Source organism: Camelus bactrianus, chromosome 5, assembly GCF_048773025.1.
Source record: "Camelus bactrianus isolate YW-2024 breed Bactrian camel chromosome 5, ASM4877302v1, whole genome shotgun sequence".
In the NCBI taxonomy this organism is placed as follows: Eukaryota; Metazoa; Chordata; class Mammalia; order Artiodactyla; family Camelidae; genus Camelus; species Camelus bactrianus.
Window position 1 is genome coordinate 46,736,104 of NC_133543.1, and position 24,820 is coordinate 46,760,923.

A 24,820-nucleotide genomic window follows, 5' to 3' on the forward strand; every position below is an offset into this window, starting at 1 on the left:
GAAATGGTTATAAAGAACAATGTTTGAATATACGTCAGATGAAAAAAGAAAAAAAAACGAAATGAATATTCTCTAACAACTGTATATAATCCACAAGGAAACACACGCACAGACACACACACACACAGCCACACACATGAGAGAGAGAGAGAGAGAGAGAGAAAGAGAGAAAGAATGAATGAGTTTTAAGCCTGGAAATAAACTTTAGCCTTTTTTGTATTGTAAGACAACAAGAAAGAATGAATGTGCTCCCAACCTTGGTGTACAACAGAACCATTTTATAAATATTTAACATTCTATAGGATTGATTCATATATTCTCACACAACTCTGTGGCAAGGCTGACCCATGCTGCCGACATTCTACATATCACTGAGACAGGGAGGTGAAATTTTCCTGCTTTCAGTCTAATTGTCTTTGACAATTGCAGTGCCTAGTGCTACACTGCTTGTGTTGTATTTAAAAACAGGGGAAAGAGGAGAGACTTGTTCATTAAAGATGCAGTATCCCTGGTTCACACAAATGCATCTGGCAGGTTCAAAATCGAATGTCAACCAGAGGTCTTAGCAGAGTGTGAGCTTCAGTGCATGTGTGGGTTAGTCACAAGTACAGCCGGTTTGAATTCTGAAATACTAATAGCTCCATGTTTGCTAATGTGCTTCATATGAAAATCAGGAGGTGATTCAACAACTGAAGGCTTTACTTTTCAAAAGAAAAAACATATTAAAACACTTTGAATTGTTAAGTGGTCATGTATATATATCTCTGCATATATGAAGAGGAAGCAACCAGTTGCTTCTGAATAATGTAAAATAGACAGTTTTAAAGTTCAAATAGTTGGTGGTGAAAACAGCACACACACAGACACATCATACACACTAATTTTATATATATATATATATTAGAACTTTACTTTAGTGGCCTCAATAATTCAACAAACCGTGTCCCTTTCACTTTGCAAAATAGTTTCAATGATCATGATACCCAATTCTTGCTAAAAAACATGAAAATGGGATTATAGAAGTATCTTTCTGCTTGGAGTTGGACACATTTTCAGAGAAACTCTAAATGCCTCTAAAACATATTTTCCAACCCACAAATATATTTAAATTTACAAAGACCTATTGTGGGAATTAATTTGGACTTTTTTGGATGTATTCTTTTGAAAATTGCATAGCCAAGTACTATGCAACCGATGTAATTTGACCTTGCTATTTTACATAGCATAGCCTCTGGATAGCTTTTATCACTTGCCCAGATGGTGTTTCGCCTCTGTATTTTAGTGGAATGGTTTATTTTCTCCTTGATAGGTTTCAAATGCACAAGAAAACATTATACCCGTCTATCTGCATTTGAGTAGAATATAAACTGACTAATAGATAAACATTCTGTGTGAAAGTAAATAGCCTTAAAGTATACTGCCTTCACATTCCATTGATCAGCTCAGTCAGCAAAGTTTTCTATATTGTCACTAATGTTCTAAATATTTTGGTGAGAAGCATGCCAGAAGTGTAGAGTATTTCCATTCGTGTCACACATAAGGTCATTATGAACTACCTCTTGAATTTCTATTGATCCTTCTACTGAAGTAGTTTCCTTCAGTTCCTTTTTGTCCCTGTTGGAAATGTGATTGCAGTTGTGAAGAAGGGAATAGAGGCTGTTAAGTGGACTGGCTTAAATCCCCTGGCCAGACGGCAAGGGATTTGGACTGGCTCATTACCTTACCTTCATTAGTAGCCTTCTTCAAATTCTTAGCAGTCAAAAAGAGGCCGAGAGTATGAGCCCTGATTACTCAGTTGTACTATCACTGATTGTACACATTCACTTCTCAGGATGTGGTACCCCACTCCCACCCCAAGCTCCAGAAAGGATGGTCAGAAAAGACCTCATTATTAGGCTGCTCCATAGAAGAGCTCCTAATGCTGCCATGCAGAATCAAAGACTCACAGGAGAGCACTACCTACTCCAAGGTCAGCCTTATCTCCCCCAACAGATCTTCATTTCTTCAGCATGCCCGATTTCCTAAGAAATCAAACCCTAGAATCCGTGAGGCTAAATGAAATTCACACACTTCAGCTTCTGCCTAAATACACGGATTTTTGACCACTCATACCTCAAAGTAATTTTTAAGTCATATAAAGCTAAAAGCAATAATGCATGACTTTATTTTCAGTTTTATAAATGAGTGTAAAACACAATAGTGCAGTCATATATTTGGCATTAACTCTTACTAGCCACAAAAATGTGGGTAAATACTGGATTCGCCAAAGTTGTCTAAATAAGATTGGGTTTGTCAAAACTTGCCAGTTGCTTTTAAGTGAACACAGCAAGTTGGTGGAAGTGAAAATGTGATGTCTAAAGGATGGAAAATAGGTCAGCACTGTGCAAAAGCAAACTTGTCAGTGAGATCAATATGAACCTACAAGTTAATGGGGATATTAGAATTTCCTTATAGTAAGGGACGTGTACAGGGTAGAGCCAGAACACAGCTGTAGTGCTGATTCACTTGCGGAAAGCAGAGGACATACTTAAAAATTATTTTTTGTATCCTTAATGAAAGGCACTGCTTTTTAATATGGAATATCTATATGTAGGAACAGTCTTAATTGATAGAAAATCATAGTAAATTAAATTCTGATTCATTTGCTCAGTTTTTAGCAACAAGAAAAATAAGAAAAAAGGGGAGTATAGATCAAGCATCATAAAATTTCAGAACTATCATGAAGTCCTTCAATGCTTTCTCTATGTTAAGTGTCTCAGAGAATTTGACATTGTGGATGAAATCAGTAAAAATTTTTGAAGGAAAACAAAACAGAAAGACCTTTCTTGGGGCTTCTCATTGCATTTATTTAAAATTTTTAAAAATGTACATCACTTTTTGAATACATAAAATGCCAGTGCTTTGCAACAGTTCTGTTACTGCATCTCTCAACTAAAAAAAAGGAAGAGGGAAAAAAAAAAAACAGGAAAAATACATTCAAAAAGCCAGGCTGTTCTGCTTATGCACGGGCAGAGGCTTTGGAAAGCTACAGCCTACACTGTGTCTGTTCAGAGGCCTTGCCAAACATCAGTCAGCTAGCAATGAAAAGTTGCACATAAAGCATTAAAGGATACAAAGAACAACTTGGTGGGGAGCAGGAGAGGAATGGGAAATTAAGAAAAATGCCACATATACTGTTGGGGTGGGGGTGGACTTGGGTAGAAGTAAGCATGAGACTGATGTTTTTTGGAAACTAGATTTATGGGAAAAGATGGAAGAAAACAAAGTAACATGTTTGGCATGCTATATTGTGTGTGTGTGTGTGTGGTGTCCACTTCTAATTTTCTACTTGACTATCCAAGAGAAATGTAACAAAACTGAGGTAGAAATGAATGTGGGAGCACTACAGCCCAGAAGATTTCAAAATGAGAAGCAGAATTGCACTGACAAAAGAAGAGTCAAAAAGAAGGGGGGGGGATGTAGATGTTCTTTGCGGATATATATATAAGTTGGTTGGTTGTTTTTGTAATTATTTGTTTGCTTGTTTGTTTTGGTTGCTATCTTCTGCATTCTGTCAAACAGCACGGCAAGCCTATAAGCTAGATTATAGTGAAAAGAATGACACCATTCCCAGCAGTTTTCCGAGAGAACTTGCAAACCACCACCACCACCATTACCATGTCTGCAGGAAAAGGCAGTCCTAGTTTTTAGGTACTGACTTTCAGGTTCCTAAACAGGTCTTGTGGCTGACTGTTCTAGACACTAACACAAACTGAATAAGTAGCTTTCCATTAACCAGTGTACCTTTTAAGAACATTTACACTTCATTTTCAAGGAGCAATGTACGAAGAACTCTTGCAGTTATTGACAAAGAATTATTCTGCTCTGGTTAATTCCCCATAATTAGTGAAAGAACCTTTAAAAAAAAATCCTTCCGTTTCTACTTTAAATCGTAAATATTCAGTTGTATCACACGTCAGTATTTTTCCAGATACATTCAAAGTAATTTTCCTTGCTATTTTCCAATCGTTGAGGTAAACATACATTTTAATATAAAGTAACATTGAAGCCTATCCCATTACTCTCAGCAGTACATAGTGCTTTCAACACATTCCTTTGAGGTACTGTACAAATCACAATCACTTTCCTGAGTTTTTGCAGACAAGAACATTAAAAGAAATGAACTGCAGAAATTAAGGTCCAGATTACCGTTACCCTGTTTTACCTGTTCTTAGCTTAATACTGCAGAACAGACAGGATTGAGGAATACTGTTGCTCTTAAAATGGCAAAAATCTGGTTTTCTGTCGTAACACAACTGTTCATCTCTTTAGTCCAATAATGTTTGAAGTTAAAGCTCTTTATATTAGCACATGCCACCAATGTAATTGTGAGGCAAACAAAAAAGAAAGCACCACTCCAGGCACTTGACAGCAACTAAATCTCGAGAACAGCAGAATGGAATCAACACACGAGGTTCATGTCCTTCTGAAATCAACACACTTGCACCTTGCTCCTTGGTGAGTGTTGTCTAGCTTGAACCGAATGAACATCAGCAGATGCTTTCTGTCATCTGGGGCTTTCAAATCAGAAGCTCTCGTTGGATGCATTTTCTCCTCCAAATCTACCCTGACGCTAAAGATGCAACTTAATCGTCTTCTTCCCCAGTACCCTTTGCGATTTAAACACTACTGGAAAGGGGCTCTATACCCTATGTAGCAGGTTTTATGTGTGTGTGCCAACATTCATGACTTTTTTTTTAATGAAGTTATCACTGACTGCAACCAAACATTTTGTTCCATTCAACATACATATCAAGCTCTTTTTGAGATATGCTAGGCTGAATCTTGCAGAAAGCATTTTCAAAGTCTTGATATGTAATGGGCCTCAACTGGCTGGGCATAATGGCTGAAAGGTCTGTGGCTGGCATGGCATGGAGGGGGCCCACTGCTGCTTCCTGACACAAATGAGCCACATCTAGTCCAGAAAAGCCTTCTGTGCGCTGGACAAGCAGTGCAAACTCCTTGTCATTGAGACAGTAATTGTGCTGTGAGAGCAGTTGTACTATGATCTGGTGCCTCGCTGTGCTGTCAGGAAGTGGGATTAAAAGTCGTTTCATGAAGTACCTCCGAAGAGATTCATCTATTTCTTCTGGTTTACTGGTGGCACAAATTACTACGATTTGGTCCTCAGCTGAAGTTAGTACAGTGTCCAGCTGCATCAGAAATTCGGTTCTCATCCGACTGACTGGACTGTGTTCCTCACTCACTTGAGAGGAGAGAAGCATGTCAATGTCACTAACAAAAATCACTGAGGGCTGGCGACATCTGGCCACAAGGAAAGAGGCATGGATAATTTTCTCTGCTTCTCCTAACCACTTGGCGACAAGTCCAGAACCAGCGATTTTGAAAAATGTGGCCCCCAGCTGACTAGCTATGCATCTGCCCAATAATGTTTTGCCTGTTCCCCGAGGTCCAAAGAAAAGGATGCTCCGAGGTAAGGCAGTCAGCCCACTGAATGCATCTGACCTCAACACTGGCCATAAAACCTCCTCTTTAATGACAGCCTTTACCAGGTCAAGACCAGCAATGTCATTCCAGTCCACTGGTGGTCCTTGGGTGATAATCTCATTGGTTACCAGGTCAATGAGGTGCGTGTCAGTATTCTTCAGTTGCTCGTCCACAGAGTGGTTGGATGAGGTAGCTGCACGGAGTCCAGGACCTTGCATTGGGTGAGAGAGGAGCTGCCTGTGCTCGTCCCCATGCTCACTCATTACTGGCGACGTGTACTTCCCAAAGGATTCACTGGATCTTGATCCCAATGAATTTTTAGCAGTACTATAGGAAGGAGGGGTCAGAGCCCTACTGGACTGACTGCTGAATTTCCTTTGCTGTTCAGAGGACATTAGCTGCTTCGTTGGCTTAAATGCTAAGGATGATGTTTCAGCACTTCTGTCAAAGCCATTCCCCCGATTTGAGTTTGAAATGCTGTTGTCGGGCATTCTGTACATAGGACTCTGTGTAGATCTCTGTTGGCCATAGCTGTAATTTCCATAACTGGAGTCCATGTCTCCTTGCCCTGCCATATAGAAAGCTTTCCTTTTGAGAGAACTAGCCGAACTGTTTGTCAGAGCCGAGGGTGCGATAGGCGTCAAACCGTGACCCTGGTAGGTGTAGCCAGGAACAGTGGTGGGGGGCAGGGGGGTGGGAGCAGGAATTCCTGAAGGCAGGTATGCTGAAGGAGGAGGGGGAGCACCCCCAGGGCTGTACCCAGATCCCACAGCAGTCTGAGGAGGATAGCTAGCAGAGGGGTAGCTGTAACTGGAGAGGTTAGAAGTCCCATTGTAGCCTGGGACCAGGGCTGGTGGCGGAGGAGGTGGTGGTGGTGGCTGTAGGAGCCCAGAGCTATGCAAAGGGGACGGATGTGGGGAAGGAAGTGCAGGTGCTGGCTGGCTACTGTAAGCAGAATGCAGATATGAGCCATTGTATCCCGGGGCATATTCCTGAGATGGGAGCCCTGTATGAAGACTAGGTACAGTGTGGCTTCCACAGGTACTACTCGAATAACTAGGTTCTGTCAGGTTGCTGGCCACCCCAGGAGAGCTCCCTATACTTGCAGAGACATCTGCTGGAGGGAGGGCTGAACTGACTCCAGCTTTGCTGGCAGTGATAACATCTGGAACACAGTTCATGGGATAAACAGCGTCTGAATTTAAGGAAGGCTGCCAGGGTTCGCCTTCGTTTTTCCGACCGTTCACCAGTCCTGATGGTGCATCTGAGTAGTTGCTGAGTACAGGTCGGTCCACAGGGCCTTCCAAAATGCCAGAATACTTCTCTGCATATTTTTTTAGTAGGTTGGATGCAGTCAGAGCAGATATGTCATCATTTGCCCAGGCATACTGGTAGGTGCGCTGCAAATGACCTCTGTAGGCTTCAACTTTGTGGGCAGGAGACCGAGTGGTGGAGGTGATGTCAAAGTGCTGTTCTGGCCACTGGGCATGCTCCGGCGTCCACTGCATCTTCAAGCCTAAGGATTTGGGGGGAGAGGGGAAAGCTAATTTACTTAGATACTCATCAGAACTGTTAAAGCTTTTTCCCCACAATTTCTTTTGTTACCTGTTATTTTCCACCAATGATGTCAACAATATAAAGGATTTCTACAGCTTATAATACCTATTACGGTCTCTACGATGCACACACTTTAAAAGGGACTGAATTTCAGCCCTGTATAAAAAGTAAACTGAATTTAAATGAAAACTGTAGAAGACCTACTTTTTTTTCCTCCCATTTTTAAGTAAGAAGCAAATTTATCTCTGCTAAGCCTGTAAAGTTACTTGCTACACACACATAGAAACACATATATATGTACACACACATTCCTGTCAAATTAGAATTCAATCACAGGTTCTTACAGTAGAATATGCACACATTTAAAATATCCAGCACATGATAGTATTAATATGTGTAAAATCTAGCTGGTCTGTCTCTTCACATCACTGTTTCTGTTTTATATTTTAACCAATATAAAAATGAGACACAGCTGACAGATCACATCTAGGATACCTCTCTTATTTGGTACTGAACACCTAGTTAGCACAGTATAATGCTCCCTGCACAGAACAATATGACACAGACATAGCAGGTCATTCCATAATCCAACTCTCATCTAAAGTGGTCCACGACAGTTTCAAATCTGCTTCGTGGAGTGCAGCAAAGCAATCTCCCAGGCAGCGCTCCATCGCTTTCATCGCACAAAGCCTACAACTCGGTATGAATTACAACTGGCTCCTTTCTGCCTCTCAGTTCTGTTGTTGAGACTCTGAAAAAAAAAAAACAAGCATCACTTGTCTGCCGGTCTTCTAGCTAGCATTCTCCCTCCTTCTCTTATCATCCTTCCCTCAGTCTTACAGCCTCCAAGGTACTAAGAGGGGAGGAGATATATATATATATATATATATTTATGGGGAGAGAAGTGGGGGTGGTAGAGATAAGAGAGAGGAAGGAAGAAGGTAAAAGGGAAGATAGTAACAGAGAATCTGGATTCTAACTCTTTACATTTATGGGAAGCAGTGTGTGGCATGAAGTCGAAGACACAACTACAGAGTGAGATGCTATGTGTAACTCTGTCATCTGCTAGATTACTGGCTGAAACAAGGTGACTGCGTATCAAACTATACAACAAGAGTATTTTCTCCTTTAAGAGACAATATGAAGCAGTTAGAATCAGATTCATTTGACTTTTGCAGTTTAAGGAGAGACCTTAGAAATTACCTTATTTCCCAGATTAGGAAATCAGTACCCAAAGGGATTTATAATGTACCCTAGAGGACTCACATATAGTTAGTCACAGAAGAGCACTGGAACCCTGTTCTATTTTCCAGTGCTGACTCGTCCTAATCTCTGCTTGGTTCGAACACTTCCTATTCTGGTACAGCTGTATTAAGCAGGCCGCCTTAATCTCCTTTGTATTACCCTAAGTGAATTTTGCAAACTGTCTTGTGCCTCTGGCAGAGATTCCTTGCTAGGAAGGAGGCCTGGTCTAAATGAAGCATCTGTGGCATCAGCTCCCTTCTGAATTACCGCAGTCTTATTTTGACAGCTCCTACCCGCTTCTGCTTTCCTCCTCCAATCCCTTTAGCTCTTCATTGCCTGACTCTGGCTTCTGACATGGCCAGCTTTGACTTACTGAGCTAAACTGAACATAGCACAGAGTTTGGTAACAGAATGGCATGTTGATTCCCTTCTGACTCCCTCTTCCTTGTTTGCAAAACCACTGCACCAGACACTGGAAGTTAATTAGCAGGATGATGCTGTGCTAATTGTGTTAATTTACAAGGTTTTAGTCAAAGAGAATCATGCCAGGGCTGGCACTGCTGTCATGCTTCCGACTTAATGATTAAGAAATACTGAAAACAAGGTGGGAAGGATTGCAGTAATTACACAATAAATGAATAAAGCAACAGGATTCATTTGCAAATATATTTTACTGCAGTTGTACTCATTTGCATTTGGATTTTTAAAAAGGATCCATGTAGATATTCATTTGCAAATCACCATCTCAGTTAAATTAAGTCTGAATGCTGCACTGTATAACTTAATCAAGCTTTATACATACATATATATATATTTTAAACTAAAGACACTAAACACCTTACTTCTCTTGTATATGCAACAGATTCTTTACTTTCCATTCCCTCACCTCCCCCAAAATCTTTATATGTTTCTCTTTTAAAACTCTATTTTTAAAAATAATCTCATCAGTTGGAAAGAACATAAAATCCTAGTGAAGTGCAGCTTGCATCATTTCACTCAGAGAAACTCTGAGGGGCCTTCTAGGAAGAACTAAAGTGATATTCTTAATTGTTTCTGCTTTTTCAATCATTACTTTTTAAGGGGGAGGAAAACACACCGCAAAATGGGTGAAATGACCGAGACCACACTTAAAGGGGAAAAGATGCAATTTTAATGAAGCAGCATTTCAGGAATCATACTTTCATTAAATTCAACTGGAAATTATTAAGAGCAAATCACCAGGAACCAATCGCAAGTAATCAGTATCTAAATTCTTCTAGTGTCATGGGATTTACTTCAAGCCTTATAAAAAGGAGAGAATATTAATGTGACTGTAATGTAGAACTGTCTAAAAGACCTACAAATTCATTAGTACTGTAAATTATTTCCAGGGAATTTCTATTAGGATTTTTTTTCTTTAAAAGATTATCAAAATACAGAGTTGAGAAAATAAGAACTCACATATGCTATGAGTAAGAATTTGATTAGACTGATACAGAAAAAACATGAATAAATGTCTTGAAACAAGGTCTCCAAAAATAATTTAGAAGTGACAAGCAATGAAATTTACCCCCCCCCCACACACACACACTCCCATCAAAGAGTCTGGCTTCCTTTCAGTTAGCTGAGCTAAGCCAAGCCATTGTTGGCATTATATATGTAACATTTAACAAATAAACATAACGAATATGATTTTTTTAAGTGTCCAGTAAAAAAATAAAAAAGGAACGGCTTTTGCTTTAGAGTAATTCTTTAAAAAAGCAACCAGAAAGGGCAGCTTTCACCAGTATTGACATAAAATTTTCCTTATAAACTAATCATTTGCAAAAACTATGCGCAAAATCATTTCAGTAAGTTATAATCACTGTAAAAGACAGGAATATAAAATTTAAATAAAACAGGTTGACCATTTTCACTGGGTATTTCTGCATAGTTTAACTCTAGCAAGACTAATTAAATTCCGTAAGATTTCTGTTTCATCTGAAATTAAGCAAAGATCCTATTTATCAAAATTATTTATTTGCAGTAATTACTGGATACACCACTGCCTTTTGATTCTCATGCTATTTCTGGATGTGCTTACCAGCTTACCAAGATAATTGAAAGTGTATTTACTGATGCATACTAAATAACAACTTCTGCAAGGCTACAAAAGTTAAGATTGAGCTTTCATTAAATAACCTTAAAGGAACAGAATTATTCACATCTCCTGAAACATGAGTATTTATCCAGTGCTTTAAAATCATTCATAGTATTTGAAACTGTAAATTAAAAGTTAAACCATAAGCTAGTTCCTAATATTAGTAGGAGCTGGAGAAGCCAGCATTCAGGAGATTGTCCAGGCCTTGGAAACACAAAGAGCTTCCTCATTAGTTTCTTGAATTTAATACTAATTGGAAATAGAACTAAATTTGTTTTTGTTTTTGTTGTTGTTGTTGTTATTGTTCTATTTATTGGTGGTGATATTTCTGATGTGAAATGGAAGAAAAACATAGAGCCAAATGTTCTTTGAACAAAAAACCTAGCTCCCTTTGATTATATCGCTGTTTTCTTTGAGTAAGAAGCAGCACATGCATGTCACTTAACTTGGCACCCAAATAATACGATGGGTTTTAGAAACAGCTTTTATATAGTTTTTGGAACATGAAGAGAAAAACCTCAGAAACAATACTACTTTAACTTAATTAGAAACATGACTCCAGAACAATAACTCCCACTACTGTTTAGAAATAGCTTAAATAGGTACAATAAAAATTCAGAAAACAGTGGAAAGAAAAAGTTCTTCAAGATAATTGAAGAATTGTTCCAAAACATGAATTTTTATTTTTGAAAGGATCTGAAAATTCTTAGTACAGCTGGCAAATTTCACAATGTAATGTGTTTGTTTTTAAAATTTGTAATTTAATAGAAAATTGCTTTTAAAATACTTTAACAGAAGTGTTACACAAGGACAGACTCTACAGTAAAAATGCCTGAGCATTTTGTTAATTTATTGTTACATGGTGAATTTGGGTGTATATAAATGAACAAGTCTATATTTCCCATAGAACTCGACAATTTGGATAACATTTTCCATTCTTACCATTACTGGCCATTTTACAACTTAGGTTTAACGACTAGGGGTTGCTGCCTCATTGCTTTACTTCCTCCATTTTGCTCTTTAACTATTAAGAAAACGAAACTAACTGTGACATCCTTCAAAGTTGTGTCACAGCTTCAAAATGATAAAGAAACTGTTATATAGAAAAATGAAGGACATAGAAACAACTTTCAGAATAGGAAGAAACTAGGAATAAAAGACTGTCTTCTAGAATCTATTTTTAGCACACATTCCTGGAAATGTTAATCTAAGGCACTAACTGCCCCACCCCCACCCCTAACACACGTATGCTACTCAGCAGTTCATGATGTCTAAAAATGCTGCTCTCTTCCACAAGGTTCCCATAGGGTAATTCTGGCTGCGAGGGACTCTGCCTTCATTTGTAGGTTCTTCTCAGATTTCCTAAGGGCAGGGACCTGAGGCAAACACCTGCAGGCATGGCGGCCTTGCTCTAGGAAAGCTGCACAGCTCTCACACGGGCCTGCACAACATCGCTACACCTATTAGGCTCCTTTGGGCTATCGTACCTCTGAACCTTTCATTATCATTTTCTAAAATATATTTTAAACACCATACTTAAAAAGGTTCTCTCTAGAAAAAATCACTACTGGGGTAAATACAGTAAAGTAATTATAATATTATAGCCCCCTAATAACACCACAGATCGATCATCTCCTAGGTAGGAAATGGCTGAACTCACACACACAGCATTCAGAATTTCAAGCAGAGAGTTGAAAATTCATGGCTAAAAAATTAAAGATTTCTGTTTTTAGTTTTATTTTTGGTGGGGGGGGGAGGTAATTAGGCTCATTTATTTATTTTTATTGGAGGTACTGGGGATTGAAGCCAGCACCTTGTGCATACTAAGCATGCGCTGTACCACTTGAGCTGTACCCTCCCCTCCAAAAAAGAAAAACCTTCTGAGCGAGGGCTACAAACTTCCTGGTACTGAGAACGGGCCCTATGCAATAGCTGCTTTCCATTATCCTTCAAGGGGAGTGATGACCAACTGCAGTGCTTCCGCAGACTGAGCAGCATTCTCTTTTCTGAGTACCTACCCTCATAAGCCAAGAGGCCAACACAGCAGCATCTACTATTACTTATACTAACCCATTTGATCTGAAATCCTCCTCAGTCCATTTCCTAATAATCCCTAGCCTGAAAATGTGATGTCATATCTAAAAGCAGTATCGGGGGAAAGTGAGGGAAAGAAGCACAGAGATTACATATCCTCTTTAATCTAATTGGGTTCTATCTGTAGAACATCAAAATGAAAAAAAAAACTTGAGAAACTGAACATGATATAGGGACTGTTAATCTTAATTAGTCCACAAATTGAGGGCCCGTTAAGTGTAAAGCTTTGTGGTTCAATGCTAAGAAGTTAAATCAAGGGAATCTGTTTGTTTGTTTACCCGACAATGAAACTTTTCCAGCTTTCTGTCTTCGTTATAATTTCACATTCTAAATTCTCTTAAATTAGTCTCTTTGATTTCTGAGATTAAGGGAACTTTAAAGTGACACAGTCTCCAATCCAGACAGCCTCAGTTAGTTTGGTACTTCACTCACCATGGTGTTGGTGGGGTTGAATACTATTTTGTCTAACAGAGTGTTTTATTTGGCGGCATTAGTAGATTGTTGGGATAGAAAGGGACTGGAGAAAACATAAAGAATGTACTAGAATTCTGTTTGAAGAGTGAATATACCCAGCTTGAGAATCAGATAACTGGCTCTGCTTCATGCCATCACTTATTTGTTTTAATCTTGGTGAAGTCACATAAGCATATTATATTCAGCTTTTTCAGCTATGAAATAAGGAGAGTAATGGTATCATATGCCTTACTGGATTGTTAGTAAGATTACCTAAAGCAGTAATATTTGTGAAAATATTTTCTAACTGTGAACTGCTACATAAATATTTCTTGTTATGCTTTTATTTTGAAAAAAAGCCAGAGGTGCATTGAGGTGCATTAAACACAAGACAAAACTGACTAGACAGAAAAAAACTAAAATCACTCCTACAATTTATAAATCACTTTTTCTTTAACCTCAGGACAGCTACTGAAAAGGAAATTTTCCAGTGGGAATGTTGGTTATAAGAAAGGAATAGAGGTTTTTTCATACTCAGCAAAACATAGAGCATGATCTCCTTAATCAAAAAGATGTCAAAAATTCAAAACACTTTTATAGTATTTGTTTATTTTTAATGTTATTTGTGACTCAACATTGCAGAGATGACAACTAAGAAACTATAGAGGTTTAAAAACCAGTTATGGATAATCTCAAAACCCAAAGTCTCAAAATAAGATATTCTAAGTACATAGCAATACTGTCAAAGATTTTTCTCTTTAAATCGCACTTTCACACCTCAAGACTCCAAATTATAATACATTTTGCAGCAAATTACTCCCTCCCCCCATTCTACCTTATTTGCCTAAAGCAATCCTTTTTAACAATCAAAGGCATTTCTGGCTGAATAGTCCTTAGTGAATATAGTTTAAATACCTCAACCTCTACCGTAGAGATACTGCCACCTGACAGCCTGAAGGCAATAAACAGCCTATAACCATGTTTTGTTTGACCAGCCGTTTTAAAAATCAGTCAACTTTATGTAAAAGAATCTGTATTTCCATATTTTCCACTTTTTCTAGATAAGCTGAATGATCTTACAACACTAGACCTCATTCTTGCCTAGTAATAGTTGGCTGAATCTGAGGACCAGTTGCCCCCTTTGGACATGGCATGCCCCCTCCACTTTGTCATGATGCTCCCATCTCCCTACAACAACATCAAGTATTTTTATAGTACATAAGCAATTAAATTTATGACTTCACTCTGAAGCTTCAAGCTTCAGTTTTTTCACTTAAGTACATTTTCTTGAAAACTACCAAGTACAGTGCTCTAAATTTTTTTTTAAAAGTAGTGCCTTTAGAGTAAAATTTTTCTAAATACTATTTATCATATGCACTCCTGCCCTCTTAAACTCAAAGCACAGGGAAAATATGTGATATTTTCCTAGCTGATTCAGTGTCATTAGTACAACAGTGTAAAATGAGAAATGATTTCTTTAAAAAAACTGGATTCTAGATTGCTGCTATTTCAGTGTTTCCCCTTTGTTCTGATTTGTTAGATACTTTTTCTAGCTGTTTCCCACATGTCAGTCCCCACCATTCCTACTGTGCTCCCTGAATAGGCCATAGGTTCTGATTCCACCAACCAAAACTTCATTTAATAGTAAAGCATCCCCTATTAGACACGCACTGTAGTACAACTTTTGAGACTTTTAAGTTACTCCAAAGTTACGCTTTTTATTTCTTATAGAAAGTTCTTGGGTAGATGGTGTCTGGATAAGCAACTGATCTTGTTCTATATGTCATTATTTGGAGCTAAAAAAAACAAGCATTCAGTGTTAACAGGGGCTATGACTTGGACTAAAATGGTATATACCCCATCCTTTAATTAAATCTGTGGGTAGCTTATGATCTGAATCAGTTTCCCTAAAATGCATTAAATTTTATTCACAGCAATAAAATATTCACTCATCAAAATGTGACCAAATAAAAAAATAACTATTTCATACTGAAGTTGAAACTTGGTATGCATGAGTCTCACAGGTCATAATTTTTAACATGCAGGACATATATAAGAGAATGACTTGCATTTATGAGGGTGAATGCATAAGCACTTATGCAAAGCATATTATACTGATGAAAGAAATATCACTTTAAGGCCACTGGACTTATGTTCAATATATGATCAAGACAGCCTATCACTTATAGCAAATCATAATACAGAAAATCATAATCGTAATTTGAGTAAATACTTATCTTTTCCTGTGGGAGGGTCCAAAAATTTCCAATATTCAAATCAAAGTATTCAAGTGAACATATAATCACACTCATATAAAATTCATATGTTTTAAAATTATAGTTTAGGTTTATGGGTTTTTTTTTTTTTTTTTTGCAGGGGGTAGTTTTACAGAAGTTTATGTGTACAAATTTTTTAATAGTAATCTAAATCAAGTGAAAAACAGTGTCCAAAAGTCTGTGTATATCCTACCATAGTTAATTCAAAAGAATACAATACTATGCATATATATGTGGTTTTAAAATATACAAATGATTCATACTCAATCTTAGTATTTAGTATCAGGTATCAACTATTGCAAGGGAAAGAGTTTGAGGGTTAGTGGGCAAGAGGACTGATTTTCTCATGTTAAGTCAAATGTTATTTTGTTTATTCTGCCTCTATGAATGATTTTAGACAATTTGTAATCAGTTTAAATAGTGCTTTGTAGTTAACCTTTAAAGTTATTACTTTATGGCCTTTCATTTCTCATTCCGTTCCTTCCCTTTTTCCATATATGTTTTCAATCCATTAAGGCCATCTACCCTTCCCCCCAGTTCTTTTTGTCATACAAAGATCATCAGGACACACCACACCTGTCCGTAGGGACTGCCAGGGCTAATGAATATGTATGTTCTGTGTCACAACAGAGCACTCCCCTTGTTCTGCAGTATCAACCCTCTTATGTGTGTAAATAACAGGTGAGCTGTAGCGTGCAGGGATAAATGGGGTTAACACAACCTGAAAGCCTCATGCTAGATTCATAGTATTCAGCCTGTATGACTGATCCAGAAAGAGAAATCCAGACGCCAAAAGTATTGTACATTTTCTATGTGTTTTGAATTTTTATTTTAAAAAAGGACTCTGCTGAGATAACATTATCATCGTCCTAAAAGTCTAATGTTATTCCAGTTGATTTTCAAGATACTGTTGTGCCATATAAAATAAACTTCCACTTTTAATTAACACAAACCAGGCACAGTACCAACCTTGAATTACAACACAGCTGGTTAATGTCCTCGGTCACAATCCTAAAATGTTATGTTAATCATTATGTATACATAGTGCTATTTGTAAATAGTTATTTACATGTGTTATTCTATTTCAAGTATATAAATGCAAAGCTCAATTTAGTTATATTTAAGCTGAACTGCATTCATTTTTGCCCAACACACCATGCTGACAGAGGTCAATAAACAAATTCAGAATCTCCCAAGCCCCATGACCTTGTGTAAGATGGAATTTGTATTCAGCTTCTTTTCATGTTCCTTTTGAACCTTACTCTAAAAAGACAGTTTACATAAAAAAAATAGATAATTAAGACTACTTATTTAAGATGGAGTTCTGTCTCACATAAATAGGCAGGGGGTAATTATATTATTTATATATATACATCCACACACACACAACTCTTCAACCATTCTCCTTAAAAACTCATTGCTTAAGATGACTCTAAAGTGTACAAAAAACCCAGACAAAATCTGTTTAGGTTGTTTATGCATTTTTCTCTTTTTGGCAATTCGTGCATTAATTTTTAATGCAATAGCAAAATAGTGCTTGGACTTTGATAAAAATATTCTATAGTCAGGGCTGGGTGACATAGTGCATTAATTCAGTGTCCTTCACTCCTGGGACCTGTGTATAATTTAGTCCAGCCTGAAGAAAATAACTTTGATCTGAAGGCAGTGGAAAAGGTACATATGAAATGAGTTTTGGTAGGTTTAGTGTTGTTTCTTCCATATAAGACAACGTATGAAGATAAGCTGCTTTAGAATACAATCAACATGATCCAGGCTTAAAAGTGAAGAGCTCTTAGAAACAACAGTAGTTCCCTCACTTCTCCATTCTCCCTACCTCGCCCCATTTTATGGTTCGGTGAAATAAACCTGAGCACCCCTATAATTGGGATGCTCTAATTTCCAAATAAACAGAACACTGTTAAAAGTGCAGTGTGAATGACAGTCCGGTCATTAGTGCTGTTGGCTCTTCCATTTGTAAAAACAAAGAATGCTGCATAATGAGACAGAAGCAGAAGAGAGAATATCAGCATCCTCAGAGAAATGGCATTTCCTGTCCTGGAGGGACTGCCCAACAAAGTAATCCTCCGGGAAATGTTAACAATAGGAGGGACCACAAGCAAAGAAATTGTTTCTTCAGATTTCATCCTGACTGTATTCTCTGTGACAATATTCAGCTGTAGTTTCATCTACTGTTATGATAGATGACGCCATTATGTTTAAAAGAAAAAAAAGTTTAGGCTTTGGCTGAATTGAATAAAATGGTTGATTCAGTGGCATTTATCACGTGAAATACAGATTCCTCTCCTTTTGCTTATATAATTTTACATTAATTCTGATCCAGCTCTTCGTTGTGAATAAACACAGCTTATTTTTTCTCTAATAGAGCAGTTTTAAAAAGTTGCTCTCAGTAATGTCAATAGAATTAAAAGCTATAAAGATTTTACTTCTATATGGTCAAAATTGTTCTGCAATTTTATACTTCTTATTGTCCTCAGTTATTGGTAAGCTCCAGTATTTGCTAATAACTTTAAGGAGAAGGAAGATTTTCCCAGTCACATTTTTAAGTTAGCAAAAATTTGAAAGAAATTTAATGTGAAATTTGCTAGTTTTAGTTGCTTCTGTTAAAAAAGTAAGTCAAATCTTCCTGCTACCTCTTCATATTGTGTGCATCCTATTTACACAAATCCCTAAACAACAGGAAAACCAGAACCCTGCAGATAATACATATAGGTTACACAGAAAAATCAAATCTAGGTGCCTATATATTTGTATATAAGTTTTATGTCTGTAGTTGCAGAAAGGATATAAAGAAAATGGGGAAAGATGGGAGAGAGAAGGAAAGAGATTTTTTTAATTGTTTTTATCCTTAAAAATGATCTCTTTTATTAGCTCTATTATTTATAATCTCAGAATCCAAAGCACATTCTAAATTACTTAACTTGCATGTACACATATTTTTATCAAATATAATAAGCATTACTTAACATTTTCTTTAGCTGGGTATTTATTATTTGTGGCTTGAACCAAGTCATATACCTCAAAAAGTTTCCATTCTTATAAAACTTAAAAATCTTATTTATGACTTCAAAATATACTGTAACCCTCATTTTCTTAAGTGAGTACTCATTTTCTAGGAGGTCTAGGTTTATATGTGTACTTTTTTTTCAAAAAGGAAACCTAATAACAATATCATTATATACTGACACATTTTCTCAATTACATTCGAAAAGAAAAACAGAATCATTTGAGATGAATTGTTTAGAAAATCACTCAAAGACAAATAATTAAAATATATAACAATTGAGTTACTTAGATTAGAAAAGCACTGCAAATGTAAATGTAGAATTTTTTTAATATACAAAAGTTTTTTTTTCTTAAACACAATAGAAAATTCATAGAATTAATGAATCATAGGTCTAAAAGTACATTCCTGCTCGTTGAAACTGACATACCTGTAACTGGTCTCCTTTTAAGTAAATCTTTTTGAAAGTATCCAAATGCCCACAAGAATACTATAATTTCATTTATATTTGACTTTAGTCTTACGGCCATTACATGATCACTTAGCTAACTTGTGAAGTTTTTCAGGTTAGGATGTTTTATTGTGCCCTCCTCCTTTTTTTTTTTTTTTTAATGGTTCTACATCCAGCCATTGTTTTCATATTTTACTTTAGAAATTATTTTATTCGGTTCAGTGTCAAATGATATTATAGTTTAAAAATAATATATTCAGAAAATACAGCATAAAATGCTGGATTGCATCTCTGGCCACAGCTCTCAGAAGCATTAAAATGTTACTAGAGTACCCGAATGACAGCAATGACAGCTTAATCACTTAAAGGCTTTTTACATTAACAATTTTTTTCTTTCAATTTGAGCAGTAATATTCAGGCATGAATTAATAGGAGGTTAGCTGTTAAATGCAGCTAAATAACATACTTTTTAAAAATAACAAAATCAAGTTTAGTGTCTAACGAACATTCCTTTACACTTTCTGATGTATTAATGCAAGATTGGCTTTTATTTTCCCCCCATATATATTTTTTTAAAAGTATCAGTCTGATAATTAGTGTGCATAGTCCGACAGCCTCCTGTACTGTTATGATTTTACAGAGAAGATCCATGGGTAAAACATAATTGAAAGGTGAGCCTATTAATCTGGAGAATAACCTCCACCAACCAAATAGGAATGAATCATTTTTAAGTCTCCACCTCATTTATAGCTTTATATTCCTGAGGTGGGGGGCGGGGGGAAACAAAGCAGAGAGAAACTAAAGGTGACCTTATTTAGACATATTAGTCAAGGCAGCCTTTGCCGTTTTTAAGCAAACATGATTGTGACTCCACTTTGTCCATCCAGTTTTCCAGTGTATAAATTGGATGATGACTTGGACAATTCTCTCTTCATTAGTGAACTGTGGAAAGGAAATACAGAGGTGGCTTTTTATTTTTTAAACTCTGTAGTGTCTTGTAGCCAGATTCTGAAGCATCAAGGAAATATATTTTATATATAATTTTTTTTGCTAGACAAGCTGTCGTAATTGAAATGAAGTCTAATCAGACTCATTACTGTTTTCAGCAATTTGCACCACCAAAGATGCTTATTAGGTAACTATGTTTAATAAACCACTCTTTAGAAAAACACCAGTAATGAGCTCTTAACAGCCAATCTTTAGCGTGAATGTAATGTGAAAAGTGTTCCTAGCGCTGAATAGATTTTCACATTTAGTAGTGTCATAATTAAGCTCCATGAATTGTTGCTGTGATGTTAGACTTATTACAATAATCTTACTTTTTTCTATGTTAAATCTACTTGGAAATACAGTCATCTTCTACTAGAGTTGCACTATATTCATTGTACAGTAAATTTTTAGCTAGTGCCAAGCTGGTCAAAAGGTTTTTCAACTGAGGCTTTGTTAACAAATGATAAGCAAGAACTTTATGACTGATAATTGAAGCTACCTATTCTAGTCTTTCTCCATCAGCATCCCTACACCTAAGAAAAAAGACTTCCTGTCATTTGATTATATATGAGAATTTACCCCAGATATAAACATATTGCGATCATCAAGAGGGAAAAAAATTGCATTTCTATCATTTAATTAAAACATGCAGAAAAATGGACATTTTGAAAGGAATATTTGAAGAAATGTTGGCCTTTCATAATAGAAGCTATGAATAACACACTGCTTCATTAGATACTGTTCTTAAAAAATGTGAATACCATTTTCCTCCTTGTTTCTTCCTTTTTGTAGCACTATTTACTAAGATCTTAACATTAAAGGACAGTATTGTGGATATATATTATTTATACGCACTAAAGGTGGTCCTGGCAGTTAGCTAGTCTCCTTATTGATAAGGGCAGAAAAAAAGCTACATGCCTCTCAGGAGAGGAGTTATTTCCCTGCAAGATGATGCATGTGCCGGAATAAGTATGTACCTATAGAGTCTATATTCATTCATCTATCAACAGAGTATATTCTGAGGCATTTCCATGTGTATGAAATTATACAGGAGGGATTGAAAGTATTTTTTGAGAACACCTAAATAAGACTTCTAAGGAAACTCTTGAGCTTGTTCTCCTGAAATGTCTCACAAGAGAAGACAAATATCTTTTGTTTGCTAAAAGCAACCCAAAAGATAACACAATCAGCTTTGATATGAGATTCTGGACATTTTGAGACCACTCCGTAAAGATAATCAGTAAATGAAGGAGTGCAAAAATAACAGGAGACCAAGAGTTTATATCCACTCATGATAAAATGTTAAGAAGGATTCTGTTAGTGAATGATTCCTCTCCCAATACACTGTCATTTCTTCTAACCTCAAGCTTCACAACTCCTAATTGGAGCCAGTAAGCCTCCATAACTGTTTTCAGCTTTCTGAATCAATAGAGCTATGAGAACTGAGACTATCAAATTAATGGCTTGTTTCATCCGATTTTGTGGAATGCACTTCTTTGCATTACAAAGTAGAGAAGAAACCAACTCATTCCCTTGTGAATTCATACAGCTTTCAGATCAAAATATCTTCCTGTTTATTTAAGTCTTGACTGAATTCGTATTCAGAACCACAAAAGACAAAGCCAGTGCATGAAACTAGTAGAAACCTATATTTGCACGTTTAAATGACTCATAGATAAAAAACAAAAAAAATAAAAACTAAGAGAGTCCCTTTCAGTGCCTTTGGAATGCCTCATGATAACCCTGAATAACTTCATTTGTGAATCACAGAATTTATGAATGTTTTATAAAAGAGAATGGATGTTTTGTACACTTAAATTTATTACAAAAGCTAAGATGCTCTAAGATGGCAAATAATAGTAATGATGACAGTAATATTAATGATAAATATGAATAATTTTTTGGTAAGCTTTCAAAATAACTTTCCATAATGATGAATATACAGCTTTAAGTATAAATTTAATTTGGAATTGAGTACTTAGTAAATAGATATTTTACCTAGATCTAACCCTGGTTATAGAAGGGTGGCAGAATTTGCCTTGGTCTTAATTTCTAATTTAAAAAACAAGCTAGGAAACAGGGATGTATGCACAGATAAGATTTTAATGCAGAGAACAGACAACACATTATCACGTAAATACAAGATTTGGGAATAAGGCATAATAAAATGGTAGTGGTAACGGGGAGACCTGTATTATCAGGTAAGCCTTTTTGGATAAGGTGAATTTTAAACTTCAGGTGTTGGCCATACCATTCAGACACTGGTCAAACATGCAGAGAAGTCATATACTTAAGCTTGCAAATAATTTTTTAAAAGAATTTAGAGCTCATTAATCCTTAAAATTTTCAAGGAGCCACAATACCTAGTAACAGCTTTATCATTTAGCACCTTACTCAACTTTATTATTTGCCATATCCATGAGCTATAAAAGCTTCAAGTAAATATCCTTCCATGTAACAACCAACCAAACAAGCAAACAAAATGAAACCTGAAGAAGAACTCAAGTTTCTTTTACTTATGTCTTAAATTCATTCAGGCTTACTCCAACACCCCCCTCCCCCTCCCTTTTGGCTCTGGCATGTGGGGCAGTGAGTTGTTTTCTCTCCTTTTTTCCTGTTTTCAAGTAATTTGTCAGTTATGAGAAAATAGGTTACAGAGAAAATATATTTTAAATCTCAAAACTAGAATCCTAAAAACAATCTTCCCTGAATCTCTGAGTCATGAGACCTTTTGTTGTCACTAGGAAAAACAAGTGGGAACAGTTGGCTAAACTGTTTAAAGTATGGTAGTGGCACTTATGCTCTAATAAGATCTGAGTGCCCACTACAACTTGAGAGCTTCTGCCTAAGTGCTAGGAAATAGAGGTCCTTGCCCCAGTGGAACTTACAGTCTGTCTTTAGTGGTAATTTACCAAAGAAAATATTTAGTGCTGAATCTGGTAAGCAAAGGTGGCTTTTTAAAGGAGTTAACAGTCAAGGTATTGACTTGAAAGCTAAATAGAATTTCACCAGTTAGAATAGAGAGAGATGAGTTTTCCTGCCTGAGACAAAACTCAGTCAGAATCACAGATGAAGCTAAGTGTAACTGGCACATTTGGGAAACAAGGTAGCTTGATATAGTTAGAAGATAGGAGGGAGGTATGTCTATGCATAGGGTAGGGTGGAGGTAAAGATGAAGCTTGAATTCAGCTTGCAAAGAGACTTTAATGTTTGGATTTTATCGTAATGCCAACATCAAGTGCTACCCTCATCTGTTCTTTAGAAATATATGTATAATAACAATATATAGAACAGATTGGGTAGGGGGAAAGGCTAGAAGCAGGGCCTGAACTTGAACAAAAAGAAGAAAAAAAATCTGAGAAAGATTTTAGATGTAGAATCAAAGGATGTGCTGACCAGTTAGGTTTGGAGGAATGAAGAAAAGAAAGGGGACTTTTAGAGGATATCATCATAAAAATAGAAATATTTGTGAGGTATCTATCTATTAGTTAATAAAGAGATTGTGGTGGATATTACCCTTAATCCCTCAAAAGCCTAGTAAGGGATAAATTCCTTTTTATATATGATGAAACAGGTTCCATGAACCTAAGGAACTTTCCTAAGGCCACCTCAGAGCCAGAATTGCAACTTGGATCTTGTGACACAAAATTGTTGCATTTTGTCTCTCCTTGGAGAACAAGGGTTTTAGCTTGTGCAACCAATGAACTGGCCACTAGAAGTTCCCATTTTTCGATGGAGGAGAAATCAGAACTCTACAAGGATGTTTAGGAATCATGACCATATGGGAATCATTGAAGTATGGTAATGGAAGGCATAGCAGAGACAAGAGTTGTAGAGAATGAGATGAGAATGGAGCTCTTGAGTTAAACCAGCATTTAAGGAGTAGGCATTGGGGATTGGGAGAGCATTTACACAGGAGAGAGAGAAACAGAGAGGAGAGAACATGCTGTTGCAAAAGACAAGTGAAGAAGGGTTTTCAAGGACAGAGTGTTCAGTTGTAGTACAGGCATCAGAGAAGTCGTATGAAAGAAAATAGGCAATTAGCAGTAAGCTAGGGATGATCTGTGAGAGCAGTAACAGTGGAGTGGTGGGGCCAGAAGCCATGGTGAGTGGGTTATGGAGGAAATGCATTGTGAGAAAATGACATGCATGAAAGAATTTTCCTCACTGATAAACATCTTAATAAGATGAACAGTAGTTTACAGGGCAAAGAAGAATCTAGGCAAGAGATTTTCTTTTTTAGAGATATGGGGAAAACCCTAGACCAAGAGTTCAGCAAACTATGGCCAGTAGGCCAAATGCAGTGTGACATCTTTTGTAAACAAAGTAGTATTGGAAAGCAGTTGCACTCATTCATTTATGTACTGTCTGTTTTCTAAGTACTGGCAGAGTTGAGAAGATGGGGACAGAGATTATATGGCCCACAAAGCTAAAAATATTTACCATCTAGCCCTTTAAAGAAAATACCTGCCAACCTCTGCTCTAGGTTGAGGAGAAATAAATCACTGAAAGGGGGAAACTAAAAAATGCAACACTGCACAGAGGGCCATGGGTGGGAACTGATGGAACAGAGTCATCAAGAAAATGGAAGCCGACAAACTCAAAGGCACACGTTTCAGACAAATTTGCAGGAAAAGGAGAGGGCACCTCCTTGTTTGAGGTGAGTGGAAAGGAACTTAAGATGGTGGAGTATAATTGATCTCTGGATTCCCTTTTGTTTCTCAGAAGACACCTTTAGGAGTCAGTTACCCATTCTGTCTTCTTATAAGCCAGTTGGTAGACCCAGTTCCAGGGTCTATTGACTGTACCCCTGTTCCCAGGCAGGTGCAAACCCTGGTCACCAAGAGGGACAGGATGAAGGAGAGTGTGGGAGGATCAAAGCAAATGCAACATCACCATTAGAAAATCACCACATGCAAACCATAGTGGACAACAGTCCTGTAGCTATATATGACAAGAAAGAACAGCCCTGGAAAAACAGGCCTAATTGAAAACTGCACCCCAGTTATAGCAAAGATTTGTATTAGAAGAAGGGTGGTTTCTGTTAGTTATTACTGAAACATTTAATAGGACTTTTAAATTTCAGGAAGACTTACAGCTTTTGAAGAAATATTTGCAGCTAAATG

The 24,820-nt window shown here is 36.9% G+C and overlaps 1 protein-coding gene across 7 annotated transcripts in view; it reads right to left on the bottom strand.

Annotated features, from left to right (window-relative positions):
* The window catches only part of FIGN (fidgetin, microtubule severing factor), a 120,140-nt gene that overhangs the window by 2,057 nt on the left and 93,263 nt on the right, over window positions 1–24,820 (bottom strand). For 5 of the 7 annotated variants that reach the window (XM_010971390.3, XM_074363792.1, XM_010971387.3 and 2 more), the window contains one exon: window positions 1–7,003. This exon is cut by the window's left edge and continues 2,057 nt beyond it. In XM_010971390.3, coding sequence (XP_010969692.1) covers window positions 4,749–6,995 — 2,247 coding nt within the window. In that variant the 5' untranslated portion in view covers window positions 6,996–7,003 and the 3' untranslated portion in view covers window positions 1–4,748. Of the gene's footprint in view, window positions 7,796–24,820 lie in introns of all 7 variants that reach the window. The other 2 variants (XM_074363793.1, XM_074363791.1) reach the window with 1 other exon arrangement.